This window comes from Osmerus mordax, chromosome 10 (assembly GCF_038355195.1).
Source record: "Osmerus mordax isolate fOsmMor3 chromosome 10, fOsmMor3.pri, whole genome shotgun sequence".
Lineage (NCBI taxonomy): Eukaryota > Metazoa > Chordata > Actinopteri > Osmeriformes > Osmeridae > Osmerus > Osmerus mordax.
In genome coordinates this window covers 16,488,153-16,502,887 of record NC_090059.1, presented here as the reverse complement: position 1 = coordinate 16,502,887, position 14,735 = coordinate 16,488,153, and the positions used below count along the sequence as shown (strand labels likewise).

At 47.1% G+C, this 14,735-nt stretch overlaps 1 protein-coding gene across 1 annotated transcript in view; it reads right to left on the bottom strand.

Annotated features, from left to right (window-relative positions):
- rhbdl1 (rhomboid, veinlet-like 1 (Drosophila)) overlaps positions 1 to 14,735 on the bottom strand; it is a 33,906-nt gene that overhangs the window by 15,131 nt on the left and 4,040 nt on the right. The window contains 5 exon segments of the mRNA XM_067245361.1: positions 1,030 to 1,142; positions 1,676 to 1,794; positions 1,796 to 1,825; positions 3,124 to 3,348; positions 9,972 to 10,130. Coding sequence (XP_067101462.1) covers positions 1,030 to 1,142; positions 1,676 to 1,794; positions 1,796 to 1,825; positions 3,124 to 3,348; positions 9,972 to 10,130 — 646 coding nt within the window.

Here is a 14,735-nt window from a genome sequence, read left to right as displayed (position 1 = left end):
TGGCATGAAAGTAACATTTATTATTTATTATTACACGGCTACTTGCCAACAAAAATTACTTAACACAGTGTGTCTTTCTACAATGTATTTGTTACCATTCGTAGTGTTGATCAGCAGAGAAATAGTTCACCAAAGACGTTGAACTAGACGTTGAACATTCTTTAGGCTTCAAATCAGCTGACGTCGCTAAGCAACGGAGTACGCTGGGGTTGAAAAGTTACCGGACTACTTGCGGAGTGCTACGAAAGACGTGAATCCGAAGCAAACAGGCCACTTCCATTGACAGCGGTCAGTTATACATAGCAACGGTCTGTTATCGAAAAATAATTGTCCGCAGAACGTTGGGGAGCCTCATTCAAGTGAATGGGGCATTCTACAGCATTGTAATAAGCCCTGGTAGCGAAGGTCAGCTTTTTGAAGAGAACAGACGGCGACGTGCCCAGAGCGTCCTGGTGCTCGGCGTGGGACACACGGCTCGCTAGGTGAGGTACGAGGGCGTCGCTGGCCTGACACACCGCCATGATGATACTCAGGTGGAGTCAGGTGGCTGAGCGGTTAGGGAAGCGGGCTAGTAATCTGAAGGTTGCCAGTTCGATTCCCCGGCTGTGCCAAATGACGTTGTGTCCTTGGGCAAGGCACTTCACCCTACTTGCTTCGGGGGGAATGTCCCTGTACTTACTGTAAGTCGCTCTGGATAAGAGCGTCTGCTAAATGACTAAATGTAAATGTACTCCTGCAAAGCTCAGCTCTTCTCCAAAACACACTAGGCTGCACGTATCTTTCAGTAGCAAATCACTGGACCAGAAACACTGCAAACAAAACTGCTGACACAACGCTGGACTTATACTAACCTAATGAATGACTAATGAAAAACCAACTACCACAAAGTACAAACACCCCTCAGAACTGCTGCTACAACAGCGCAGCGCAGCGCCGTATAATTCTGTTAAATTAACTTAATCCCAAAGGAAATTTAAGACACAGCACAGTACACATGAAGTGCACGACGGAGACGGCTGTGTGACTCACCGGCCAGGACCCCGGCCATGTAGAGCAGGCTGATCCTCAGGATGCCATGGACCATCTCCAGGGGAACACCGATCATCAGCTGGAGCAGAGCGTTGAAGCCCAGCTGCTCCAGCCTGGAGGAACAGGGGGGGGGGGGGGGGGCAGAGGATAGGGGGGCAGGACAGAGGGGAGCAGGGCAAGGGGGGGGGGGGGGAAGGGTGGAGAGAGAGAGGCGGGCACCGGGATTGAATGACAATGAATAATGCGTAATGATTCCATCAAAGTCATCACTGCTACTCTGTTCATCGGTCTACAGTAGAGATCTACAGGCGGCCATCAATCTAACACATGCCATTAGCCGTCGACAGCAGATCAATTTCTGTGGTGTGGTGTCACACAGCTAAATGTATTGGTGTGTGTGTGGTGTGGTGTGGCAGAGGGGGGGAAAAAGAAGCGTTTGTCTGTCCAACCCGTGGCATCTGCACAAACTGTATCAAGATTGCATAGCAGCCTGTGTGCCGCAGCCCTTTAGTGAGTATTTAGGTCTTACATGGCCTGCAGCGGAGGAGTTTAACTTGCAACCTCACCATCTGCAGTCCAATGTTGAAGCGATCCCTAGCACGTCAGCTGACTCACACAGAAGAGGTTAAAGCAGTGTGTGTCTCACCCCACGTGCATGAACATGTAGCTGAAGAAACGCCACACCTGGGCGCGGTGGCCAGGGTGGTACACCAGGGGGCTCTTCATGAAGTCTGGCTGGTAGGTCTGCAGGACCCACTTGTTCAAGCATTATCCCATAGCACATGAACACGATGATCTGGAGAGGGAGAGAGGGTGGGAGAGAGAGGGGGAGGTTGGGATAGGGAGAGAGGGATGGTGGGAGAGAGAGAGGGAGGGTGGGAGAGAGAGGGGGAGGGTGGGAGAGAGAGGGGGACGTTGGGAGAGGGAGAGAGGGGGGGACGGTGGGAGAGAGAGGGGTAGTGTGTGTGTGTGTGAGAGAGAGAGAGGTAGAGTGTGTGATAGAGAGAGAGAGGTAGTGTGAGAGAGAGAGAGAGAGAGAGAGAGAGAGAGAGAGAGAGAGAGAGAGAGAGAGAGAGAGAGAGAGAGAGAGAGGGGTAGAGTGTGTGAGACAGATGATACTCGATTCCCACCCACGTCTTTTCGCTCTGACACAATTATCATAACCTCCAATTATGTGGATGGCTATCATGAAAGCCAAGAAATTGTCTCTGCCAAAAAACGAATTGTTCTTCAGTTTACAAATGTTGTGAGATGTTTCTCCCACTCCCACCCCCTCCCTCCTCCTCCCTCCTCCCTCCTCCCTCATATGTCATAGTAAGACTCTTCCATCGGCACTGCCAGTCAGCTACCATTCAGAACGACACACACACACGCTTCAGCATTAGGCGGGTTCATATCCCGATGAATCATCATCACCTCGAACCTCGACGAGAGCTGACAGCCATCATCGTATCCTCTGTTGTCATTACAGACCGTTTCAGGGCGTTTTACCCAAGTCTTTAAGAGCACTTAGGGTACTTGGCTTTTCTCCTGAATACCAAAGCACTCGTGAGACGGTGGGGGGGGGGGAATCTTTGTGGAGAAGCAGCGGGGGCAGAGCTGCTGCCCACTCTCTCCCAGCTCCAGTCCTGCAGGACCGCAGCACTGCCCACTTTCTCCTTTTACTGTTTAATTGGCCAATTAATGCCGTTTAGTTGGCCGGAGAGCTCAGTGACCTGGATTTCTTGTTCTTAATCAGGAACTGAAGGGAATTTAAGCAAACAGATGCTCCAGGCTAGACACTGAAGACTTGTTTATATATCAGAATAAGAATCAAGAACGGTTTATACATGTACCTTTAGTATAGTTAGACCACGTATTTAATTATTTTATTTTTTTCATGGCGATTAAAACCCTTTCTGATTCTGATATGTATGGCTATTTTAGTGGCTCTCACCAGTTTGCCCACAGTTGGAGCTGAGGTTGTTATTGTGCCTCCGACACACTTGAGATACCATGGCTCTTACAGGGCCCCAGAAGCACTCAGGAAGCCTAAGACGCTCAAAGTGTTGGAACCCTGCCAGCCCTGAGTGGGTAAGTGGTGTTCGCTCCTACCTGGACGATGGTGATGATGGCCATGAAGATGGGCGGTGGGCACAGACGGTTCTGGTGGAAGTACCAGCGTCGGTCCGTCTCACACGGCAGGATCTCATAGGCCACGTAGCGCACAAAGCGCTTGTACACACCCAGACCCGTCTCGTCCAATAGGATCTCTCGTTGCAGCGTGCGGCGGCCGTTGGCGATGGCCCGTCGGAAACTGCTGGAGCGCTTGCTGCTCATCTGCGGGGAGGACAGATGGAGAGACACAGATTAGAAACATTTCCAAACAAATCGCTGTCATGGTTGTGAACGGCTATTTTAAATGATGAAACAAAGCTTTGTGAGAGTAAAACCTTTGATTCAGGCGTGTTCCTGTCTTCTAAAGCACGGTTTTAAATGAACAAGACCACACCTGAACCTACGAAATGTGCTCTCTCCATAACAAAGAGAAAGACAGAGGAAAAGACAGCGGCACACAAGCACCCTTGAAGTGCTCTGTGCTAAAAGTAGACAGGATTATTTCAGCGCAGTCTTGACAGGTACACACGGTTCCTCTATTCAAGTTGGAGGGAAACGTGATTTTGCCTTCAAGGGGAGCACCCGGGTGTTCAGGGGAGAGATAGGTGACAGGTTCCTATTATCATACACACTCCAGATTTGCTTACTGAGCAGTATATCAGCACAGCTGGAGGCTAGCATGACTCAACTCCCTTCATAAAACGGGCGCCATGTTTTCTTTAATAAACCGCCGAGGGGGGAAGGGCTCATGCAGGTGCCACCAATACAGACAGCTAAGGAATGAACCCAGACGCTACACTAGTGTATAGCGTTTGACGAAGCTAATTCGTAAGATAGATATTATATTACGCTATCCATAGAATATCTTTATCTTCTATCAATGATACAAATAGAAAATATTAAACGAAGAAATTTACAGAAATGATTAAACAATAAGAAGAAATGTCCCAAAAGTATAGCCTAACATATTTTCATCCTGTAGGCTATCGAGTTAACTTAGAAACGTAATACATTTCTAACTAACGAAAACCTGTCCATGATCAGTTGACCTGCCAGGAACTCAACTGAGGATATGAAATACGACACAAGATACTGCAAAAATGAGGTAATCAAAGAGCTCAAATAAATTATTCTACGCCAACAGACAGATGCAATATGGCGGCCCGTGGTGCAGCTGTGTTGCAGACCCTCGTGTCCCTCCGGACCCAGCAGCTGAAACAGAGCAACCACAACTCATTAGGCGCAGTTATGTGCAGCCTCATGGCTTGGGGAGATTGATAATGAAATAATTCTCAGACGCAATATCTACATATGCTCAATGAAATAAACACCGCTGATGACGAAAAAAATCAATTTGACCAGTCAAACGACCGTGCACATGGGTCCGCCGTGGAGGGACGTACATTTTATGTGAAGAAATAAAATAGTAATAAAAAAAGACAAATAGGTATTTAGGAAGAACAGCATAGCTGTTATGTTGGTCGGGAGGTTTGCGATGCTGCGAGACACACAGAGTTGGCTATTAGGTCATTAGGAAGCTACGGGGCTGAACAATGAGCGGTGCGTGCCACAGGCACGCGGTGCGTATGGAGCGGTATAACCAGCGTGACGCTGAGGAGGCCTGCTGCCCTGTAGGGGGTGGGTCTGGTCCGCTGCATATTTTAGCATGGAGATCAGAACCGGGAAATGCAATGATACTGTCCGTGTAGCTGAGCGGGGAGGGTGAGTGCATAGAGGAAGGACATTAGAGAAGAGGGCAGGTATTATAAAGGAAGATGGGGGAGAGAGGACAGGGAAAAACAGAGCGAGAAAGAGAATACACACTGTGTGAGAGTGTGTGCGCACAAGTGGAGGTGAGTGAAGGAAGGAGAAGGTGAATAAGGGGGTGGAGAACAGCTGTAAACACAAATTTGTTTTCCTTTTGCTTCTCCACGGTCACCGTTCTTCTCTAAACGATGACTGTTTTTTTTTTCTGCCCGTTTTATCTCTGTTTGCTGCGAGAAACACCTGCTGCCTCTCCCCCTAACTCTCTCTCTCTCCCCCTCTCCCTCTCTCCCTCTCTCTGAGAGTTGGGCTCGTGAGCGCTCCCTGGAGACGCCGTTAGACACATTTGTCATTCCGCTTCGCCTGTTCCGACCTGTGCCTCTAAGTGAGCATTAAGCGGCCTTTGAAGTGGTAATATGACGGCGAGGGGAAGGTAGACAATAAGGACCGTACAGCAGACATCCAGGCCTGAGGAGCCCAGCGGGGTGGGGTAGACCCAGAGCGTGCTGGCATCACATCCCATCTCATCCCCAGATCAGGGCCTCCTCTGGCATGCCATAACAGCAACCGTAGTACAAGTCCCCGAGCAGGAACACGTCTGCCAGAGAATCATTGATAGTCAGGGTAAGAGTAAGGAGGGATCTAAAGATAGACTTAGCCTGGAGGGGAACGTGAACAAACCTAATTGACAGCTGTGCGTGTGTGTGTCTCTGTGTGTGTGTCTGTGTGTGTGTGTGTGTCTCTCTGTGTGTGTGTGTGTCTGTATGTCTCTGTGTGTGTGTGTGTCTCAGTGTATGTGTCTATGTGTGTGTGTCTCTGTGTGTGTGTGTGAGTGTGTCTCTGTGTGTGTGTGTGTGTGTGTGTGGGTTCCAAACAGCGAGTGCTCACACTCTCCCCTGAAAGCAGTGTGTGGTCTTAGAACACACTACTCCCGGCTCCAGGCCCAGTCCGTGATGGCTTAATTAGTGCCTGCTCATGGTCAATACTGTACGGCTCAATAGTGTGAATTAATAATAACAAAGGAAGTTGTGCTGGATAAACAAGCCATTAAAGGAGTTTTCAAGGTGGACTGTGCATAATTGACCTGATGCTAACCCAATCTAGCTATCTACTTTATTCTATCAAGTGACATGATATTTTTTGAATAATGGTGTACAAGCATAATGCACACACGCACACACACACACACACACCTCCAGGCATGTATTCAGAAAGGACCTCTGTTAAACGATGTGATTAATTAATGGCATTAAATCATTGAATTATTGCAATTCAATTATTTACAACCAGTCTGAAGATTGCCCCTCAAATCATCATGGGCACAGTCATCTCAAGAATGCACACACCATTTGCTAATAATTTGTTAGTCATTTAGTATCATTAAGGCACTGAGGTGCACATACAGATAGATGGAGAGAGGCAGAAAAAACTGAGGAGGAAAGAGGGAGAGACACAGAGAGACAGAGCTACAATAATACACACTATGAATCTCAGTACTGTGCATCTTCCATTTTCACTGACCCAGTTACTCCGGGTCTTTGCTGCCCAAATCCTTTTTAAAATGAGAGTCTACCTCTATCCCCAGGTCCTAGCCACAGCCTCCTTCATGCTTAAATCATCACAAGCTCAACTCCAAAACCTTCACTCTAGGACACTTTGAGCAAAGTGCAGCACTTTGAGGCTACAACTCATCTAAGAGAAATGCTGCCTAGATTTGTTGTATCTGTATCTGTGTTTGTGTGTGCTGTTTGTGCTCAGGTGTGTGTGTGTGTGTGTTTGCAGTTAGACACATTTCTTCAGTATGTGTTTTTGTTGGTGTTTTATGTCTGTGTGTATGTGTGTGTGTGAGGGAGAGTGTGTGTGTATTAGCATCTCCTTGGAGACATCCACCACAGTCACTAAACACTAGCAGAATGTCCAAGCAGGAGTTATTCAATACACCTGCACCGAAGCCACTAAATTTCCCACATAACCTGTCTCAGTCCTGGACACTAAACCCTCCATCATCAGCTCCTGCTGGCTCCAGGCTGCAGGCAGACTCTCCTCTGGGCTTCTGGCCCCGAGTACTCATCACACACTGGTTCTCTTCACATGGATTTACACCGGACTGGGGCATGCAAGGTCTCTAGAGCAGGATTTCTCCCTATTTCATCAACTATTGACTTGAAATCCATAAAAGATAGGAAAAAAGTTTGCAAGTTTGATGGAAGGATTGTAAGTTGTAAAGAGAAAACCAACGGTCCCTTGTTTGGACGTTATTGACGGCTGCCATGTTGGATCAGCTCCGATGGTTTGATCACCCAGATTACCACCGCCAGGTAAGAAGTAATGACACAGTTCTTCCTTTACGCGGGCTGACAGGATAGCATCTACATGGTCTCTAAAAAGAAATCGATACGTGTAATTTCACACGGTACGCACACCAGCTCCTTGGGTGTCTGCATGGCCTCGTTTTCCCTGCTGCCAGTCTCCTCCCTGAAGCTGTGAATACTACCACTCGTGAACTCTGACAACTAGCAGCTCTCAGTCGAATTCACAGATAAGAAACGTGTTGCGTGTGCATACATCCGTGCAAGTGTGTGTGTAAATACATACACATCTGTGTGCTGACATGTATGTGTGTGTGTGTGCGTGCATGTGTGTGTGTTTGCATTCTTGCATGTGTGTATGTGTGTGCATTCTTGCGTATGTGTGGGTGTGTGTGGGTGAGTGGGTGCGGGTCTGTCAGAGTACAGTGCTCCCTCTGGGAGCTTTGGGGTCTGTCTTTAACGCTCAGCCCTTGGGCTGGCTGGATGGAGCTCCCTGGCTCAGATCAGCTGCCGTGAACAACCTACTGCTTGTCAAACACATTTACACACTCTCACACACATGTCCAAGCAGCATGCAACCTGTAGGCTAACAGCTCGACACAAGCACATTTACACCCACTCAGGCTGGGAGATGCAGTTGTCTCTCAGAACCCAAAGAACAACAACTGAAGATGTTTAACGGCCCTGCTCAACACACGGATGAGTCTGAGGTGGAAATGTCCTGAGGGCTGAAAGGGATTTAGGACTGCAAAAAACAAACACTTGACAGTATGCATCGTGTTTGGACTTGGACTTAAAATACACTTAGATAAACATATACTACACACCCACACAATAACATGGAGACCAACACAATCTGTTCGACATACTGTCCAACACTGTCATCCTTCTCCCCAGACTATGGTGCTCCATCTCTCAGGCCAGATCTTAACTCAGGCCAGATGCCACTCTGTACACACCAGAGACATTATAATGGCAGCACTTCCAACTCCAAAACAAGAAATACCACTGATATTCGTCTCACACTGGTAAGCCCGGTGCATCCCTGAAGAGAGAGGGAAAAGAGGAGAGAAAGGGTATTGGGGTAATGGGAGTCAGGTGGCTGAGCGGTTAGGGAATCAGGCTAGTAATCTGAAGGTTGCCAGTTCGATTCCCGGCCGTGAAAAATGACGTTGTGTCCTTGGGCAAGGCACTTCACCCTACTTGCCTCTGGGGGAATGTCCCTGTACTTGCTGTAAGAGCGTTTGCTAAATGACTAAATGTAAAGAAGAGAAGAAATAAGAAAGTGAGCCGTGAGAGTATCAGAAGAGAAGGGGAGACCAGAGGGATTTTAGCTTGGTGGTGACCTGGTTAAAAATGTCATGCTACATTTGCATACAGACAAGAGCATGTGCAGTGAAGTACAGACCCACTCTCTCCTGGCTGGAGGATGTGCTACCTCCAAGACAGCCTTAAATAACTCATTTATGGACAATGAACATGTGCACACATTAGTGTGTGTGCCTGTGTGTGTGTGCCTGTGTGTGCTGCACATGCGTTTTAGACAAATCTTTACCAATCAAAGCAGAGGGTCAATAGCTCTGCGAGGAGGGGCGTTCGGGAATGACCTCAGATCACTGTGAGCTACTACCAGTGCTGATCGAAATCCATTTGCATTTTGGCTGATGGAGAACGTTATAATTGTCTCTCGGAGGCTTCCTGAACCTGGCCAGGATCACATCACGAGCTTTGGTGCGGGATGGAGCGAGGGTGGCAGGATCAGACGAGAGTTCAAGGGAAGAGAGACGATAACTGAAGAAGAGAAATATGTAGGGGTAAAACAGAGGTTGAGGCTTGAAGTTGGACGGAATGAAAGAATGTGGGCCCGGACGTGGCAGTTCGTCAAGATTCTTGATGCAGTCTCTCCCTCTGTTTCTCTTCCTCTCTCAGGCAAAGACCTGAACTATTGGAAGGGTTCCAAATCGAACAGCTTTCATTACAAACCGCGAGGAGAACAGAGGGAGGGAGAGGGAGCAGAAATCAGCTTAAGGAAGTGAAAATATGCCAGGAATTGCATTGCGTTGAATTAATCATGCTGCTTACACCCGTATGCTGCGAGCAACACTGTCTACTCTGGTAGATATTAGCTGCCCACGATCCCTCTCTCTCTCTCCTTTATAACACACCGTACAGCTCAACAAGACAAGTACGTGTAGCAGGACTTGAGTGGAAGGAAGTTGCCTTTTCAAGCTTGATTGACAAATTTCACTTCAGCAACAGCAAGTCTCTCTCATCCTGCCTCCATCTCTTTCTTATTCACTTTCTCTCTCTCTCTGATTCTCTCTCCAACCATTTCAATCTCACTCTCTTTCACACTCGCTCACTCCAACACAAAAACAACAAATACAGAGGCAAAATCATGCTGCACGATTGCAACAAAATAACGGTCTATTATGCTTGTGTGTGTGTGTGCAAGACTGTTTACCATTGCATTTCATTGGACGGATTGATCCTGCCTTCGTAGGAGTAAAGACTTCTAGTCAATGTGGCCATTATCAACCTGGCAGTCTCTGTGCTCGAGAAGCACAATCAATTCTTTAACCTTTCTGAAAGCTTTCTATGGCATGTCACGTAAATCACAATGTAGAGTGTGTACCTGAAAAAATGTATTGTGTCCTTGTGTGTGTTAGTCTGGTTGTGTATGCCTGTCTTAATACAGTGTGCAGACTTAGAGAATATGTGTGTGTGTTTGTCCGTGTGTGTGTCTGTGTGTGTGTCCTCCCAGCCACTCACCAGCTCGATAAGCTCCTGGTAGCAAACCTGCCCATCCTCGTTGCTGTGGACCAGGGCGAACAGCATGTCCAGCTTGGATGGGTCCAGTTGCAGCTCATGATGCTCCACCAGGCTGGTGAAGTTCTCCACTGCGATGAAACCGGTGTTCTCTGGGTCCAGCTGACGAAAAACAACAACAAAACTTTAACGTATTTACATTTACATTTAGCAGACGCTCTTATCCAGAGCGACTTACAGTAAGTACAGGGACATTCCCCCGAGGCAAGTAGGGTGAAGTGCCTTGCCCAAGGACACAACGTCAGTTGACATGACCGGGAATCGAACTGGCAACCTTCGGATTACTAGCCTGATTCCCTCACCGCTCAGCCACCTGACTCCCTCATTTAAACGCCACAAACGGGGTTTTCTTCATGTTCACAGTCAGTTCTCCAGCCAGCGCCACAGATGCATGAGGTGAGTGATGTAGCACGGCCCTGCAGAGCAACAGAAAGGCCTTCTCCTAGCGATGGCATCAGTACCCAGCCAGCACTCAGACAGACCGGGAGTCTCTGCCAGCACAGGTACACCAGGGACACGCTGGGCTGATGAGGACAATGGGGAGAGGCCCAGCCAACGGGAGAGCCAGTCGATCGCTCCAGGATTAATTAAGCAATACTGTCACTGGAACGCCAATGAGAGCACAAAAACCTGCCTTAAAACCATGTGAGAGCAGTACGTATTGTTAGACCTGAAAGAGAAAACAAAATAGCTACAAAATAGCTACACCCTGACCTGTATTAGTCCACTGCACCAAATATGTCAAATAAATTAATAATAAAAGACACAAATAACACAATAACATAAAAATTATTATATTTCTATTGAAAGAAGAAAATGCGTTTTCTTCAGTCAATTGTTATGCTAATTTCCTAATCAAAGTCACTGGTTGAGTCCAAGTTCATCACAAACCATATTTTCTGCCCCCAATCACGGCTGTTATTAATCACCACTCTCGCTCCAAACCCCACAGCCTTATGGGTTATTACCGCTGAGGCCTGCATGCCACTGGCTCCCTGTAATTGATTCAAGCAGGATAGACCATAAAAATGCCGAAGTTTAGCTGTCTGAAATAGTGCTCGTTTAAAAAGGGACCATAAAGGACAGGGCGTGTGTACCGCATTTGTGTGTGGGTGTGTGTGTGTGGGTGGGTGGTTGCTGAGCCATATAGACCTAATAGAGCGATGGAATTTGAAGGTGGGGAGAGTGTTATAGTCTATATTTTTTATTGGACACCAGCCTATCAAATTTTTTTCCTCTCCTTTCCAGTTTGGTGTATTGATATCCACATATCTACAAAAAAAACGGAAATTTTTTGCCACAGTGAAAGACGATGAGAGGACCTTTTTCGAAAAAAAAAATCTGGGAGAGGAGAACAGAGAAGCCTAAACAGAGTAGATGAAATCAGCAGAGTAAAATAGAGTACAGTAGGCTAGAGTCCTCATGAAGTACTCATCAATGATGCAAACTTTTGTTTAGACACATTCTTTATACGTTTTTCTGAAAGGAGTGGACTTAAAAAAAATCTACCTATCTAAACTTTTTATTTTTTCTTTTTCTTTCAAACATTCCATACTTTTTTTCGTTCCAAACTTTTTTTCATACAGTAAAAGGAAAGGACTGTTTTTCGAGAAAAAAAGATTCTACCTTTCGAAAAAAAAACACGTTGAAAGGAGAGGACTTACACTGTTAAATTATTTTTCTTTCAACCTTTCGAAACTTTTTTCCACATTGAAAGGAGAGGAAAGGAGGAGAGGAGGAGAGGGGAGAGGAGGAGAGGGGAGAGGAGAATAGAGAAGCCTAAAACAGAGTAGATGAAAGCAGAGTTCATCCTAAGAGAAACAAAATCGTGTTTGTGTGAGACTAGTGCCTGAGGAAAAACTCTGCATTTAGAGCCCACAAGGGAAGAATACTCCCTCCCTTGCTCCCTTTACTATGCTTCTGCTAATGCTAAGGCCAAAGCTAATGCTAAGGCTAAAGCTCAGGGAGAACGTTAAGGCTAATGCCAAGGCCAAAGCTAATGCTAAGGCTAAAGCTAAGGGAGAACGTTAAGGCTAATGCTAAGGCTAAAACGAATGTCGTCTAATTAGGACTCTGAGACTAAACCAACATAGGCTTGTCGCTACGGGGACCAGTCTTTCAGCTCTTGCATCACTCTGGAATCACTCAATGATGAGAATTCGAAGAGACCGTTTTTTCTACATCCTAATATGGCAGTGTTTTTCTCATTAATGTAATTTAATTACAGACATGAAACGCACAAACATACTCACACACACTGTGTGTGTGTGTGCATCTCAGAGATCTCGCTTTCTTCCTCTCTTTTACAGATTTCAAAAGTGCTTTAATGCCGTTTAATCGAACACAGGCAGAACTTTAATTCCATTTAATCTACTCCTCAATCGTTGGCAGTCTCCTGTTATCTATGTATTAACCTGGGGCATAGAACCAGTCAGTCTATAGGGATACTAAAGGGTTAGCTTTGATTAGGCTCCCAAATGACAGATAGTCTGGATGCGTTTCCGTTTTTAGAGTCAAAAATCTTTTTACCCAACACATGGTCAATTTATGTAAATTAATCTTTAAATTCACTCATTTTTATTATCAATTCAGTTTTTATCTTTCTTCCTATATTACTGGTGAGCTATGTGGCAGTCGCAGGGCATTGTGTTCTCAGTGACTATCAGTGAAAACGGATACTTTCTTCCCTGTTCTTTCTTTCTTTTACACACAAACACACACAAACACACTCACAAATCCATAATCTGGACAATCTCTCTCCCTCTTAGTCATCTCTTTCACACACACACACGCACGCACGCACACACACACACACACACACACACACACACACTGTAATCTTTGCTGAATGTGAGGCCCCTTGCTGGCTTGGTCTTACAGCCTGCAGCTGGAATCAGCTTCCTAAAATGCGACTGGAGCTAACGCGTGTATGAATATGAACCACAGAAAAGAGAGAGAGAGGGAGGAGGACCATATCTATTTTGATTTAATCCCCTTACAGTGTGTTTCCATGGCGGTTTGTTTAAACCCAGCCCAATCTCCCTGAGGCCCTGAAAAAACTGGGTGATGATATGGCCACAGTGATTGCACCAGCAGAGCGCAGGGCCAGGACGATAAGGAGGAGCGGGGGGGGGGGGGGGGGGGGGGGGGTGAAATAGCACAAGAAAGGATGCAGAGAGAGGGAATGAGAAGACAATGGAAGAGAGAAATGAGGGGACAGTTAAACCGGAATGGGTAGAGTGGAGTGACAGAGGGAAAGACAAAGGATTGGAATGAGTTGTGGAATAAATGGGGGACACATTTGCGTGCAAACACACACATGTTGTGTACAGCTATCCTTGTGGGGACTCAGAATCCAGTGTCATTCCCCCAAAAAATCCTAACCCCAAATCTAACCCTCAACCCATTTAAATATTTTTAACCCAAAAACGTGAACCCTAAGGGAGTCAGGCGGCTGAGCGGTTAGGGAAGTGGGCTAGTAATCAGAAATGTTGCCAGTTCGATTCCCGGCCGTGCAAAATGACGTTGTGTCCTTGGGCAAGGCACTTCACCCTACTTGCCTCGGGGGGAATGTCCCTGTACTTAATGTAAGTCACTCTGGATAAGAGCGTCTGCTAAATGACTAAATGTAAATGTAATGTAAGCCTAACCCTAACCAGGGTGGTTAAACAGAACTGCACACACACACACACACAGACAGAAGTTCCTCTCATCTCCAGAGCCACTACTCTGGTCCTTGGTCAGTCAGGAGGCTGTAACTCTGCAACTCTCTCCAGGGCTGTGAGTGGAGATAGATCAGATAGTGAGAGTTGACAGGGGAACACAGGGGCTGGCGAAGGACAGCTGATTACTGTCTGCACCCATATGTCAACACGGCCCTACTGATGCACCAGACATGGGGCTGATAGTCTCTCTCACACACACACACTCACACATGCACACACACACGCGCACACACACAGGCACACTTGTGCATGTTCTTCCTTGTACTGAGACGCTTACACACATACACGCACACTGGGTCCAATGTACACACTGAGCCACGCATACACAGAAGAATCCATTTGTCTGTTTGCTTAACATTATTAATGCTTATTACGCAACGTGATGGTAAAAAAAGTTTTCTGTGAATACGTGACCTGGAGAGCAGTTCCCAGATTATCAATGAAGAAAGACTATGGATGAGACAGCCATGTAAACGTGCAATGCTGGATTAGCCTGATTTTGCTTGTTCAGGGTGATAGGGATCATGACTGTTCGAGAGAGAGAGAGAGAGAGGAGAGAGAGAGAGAGAGAGGAGAGGGGAGAGAGGGAGAGAGGGAGAGGGAGAGGAGGAGGGAGAGGGAGAGGGAGAGGGGGAGAGAGAGCGAGAGAGCGAGAGAGAGAGAGGGGAGAGAGGGAGAGGGAGAGGGAGAGGGAGAGGGAGAGGGAGAGGGAGAGGGAGAGGGAGAGGGAGAGGGAGAGGGAGAGGGAGAGAGGGACAGAGAGGGAGAGGGAGAGGGAGAGGGAGAGGGAGAGGGAGAGAGAGAGAGAGAGAGGGAGAGGGAGAGAGAGAGAGAGAGAGAGAGAGAGAGAGAGGGAGAGAGGGATAGAAAAAAGGAGAGGGCCAGAGGAATGGAGAGAGGGACCTGTGATTGAAGTGATCCAACACAGAAAGGATGGCGATGACGCGTTGACAAGCCGCACCGTTGCCATGGTTACCGGTCG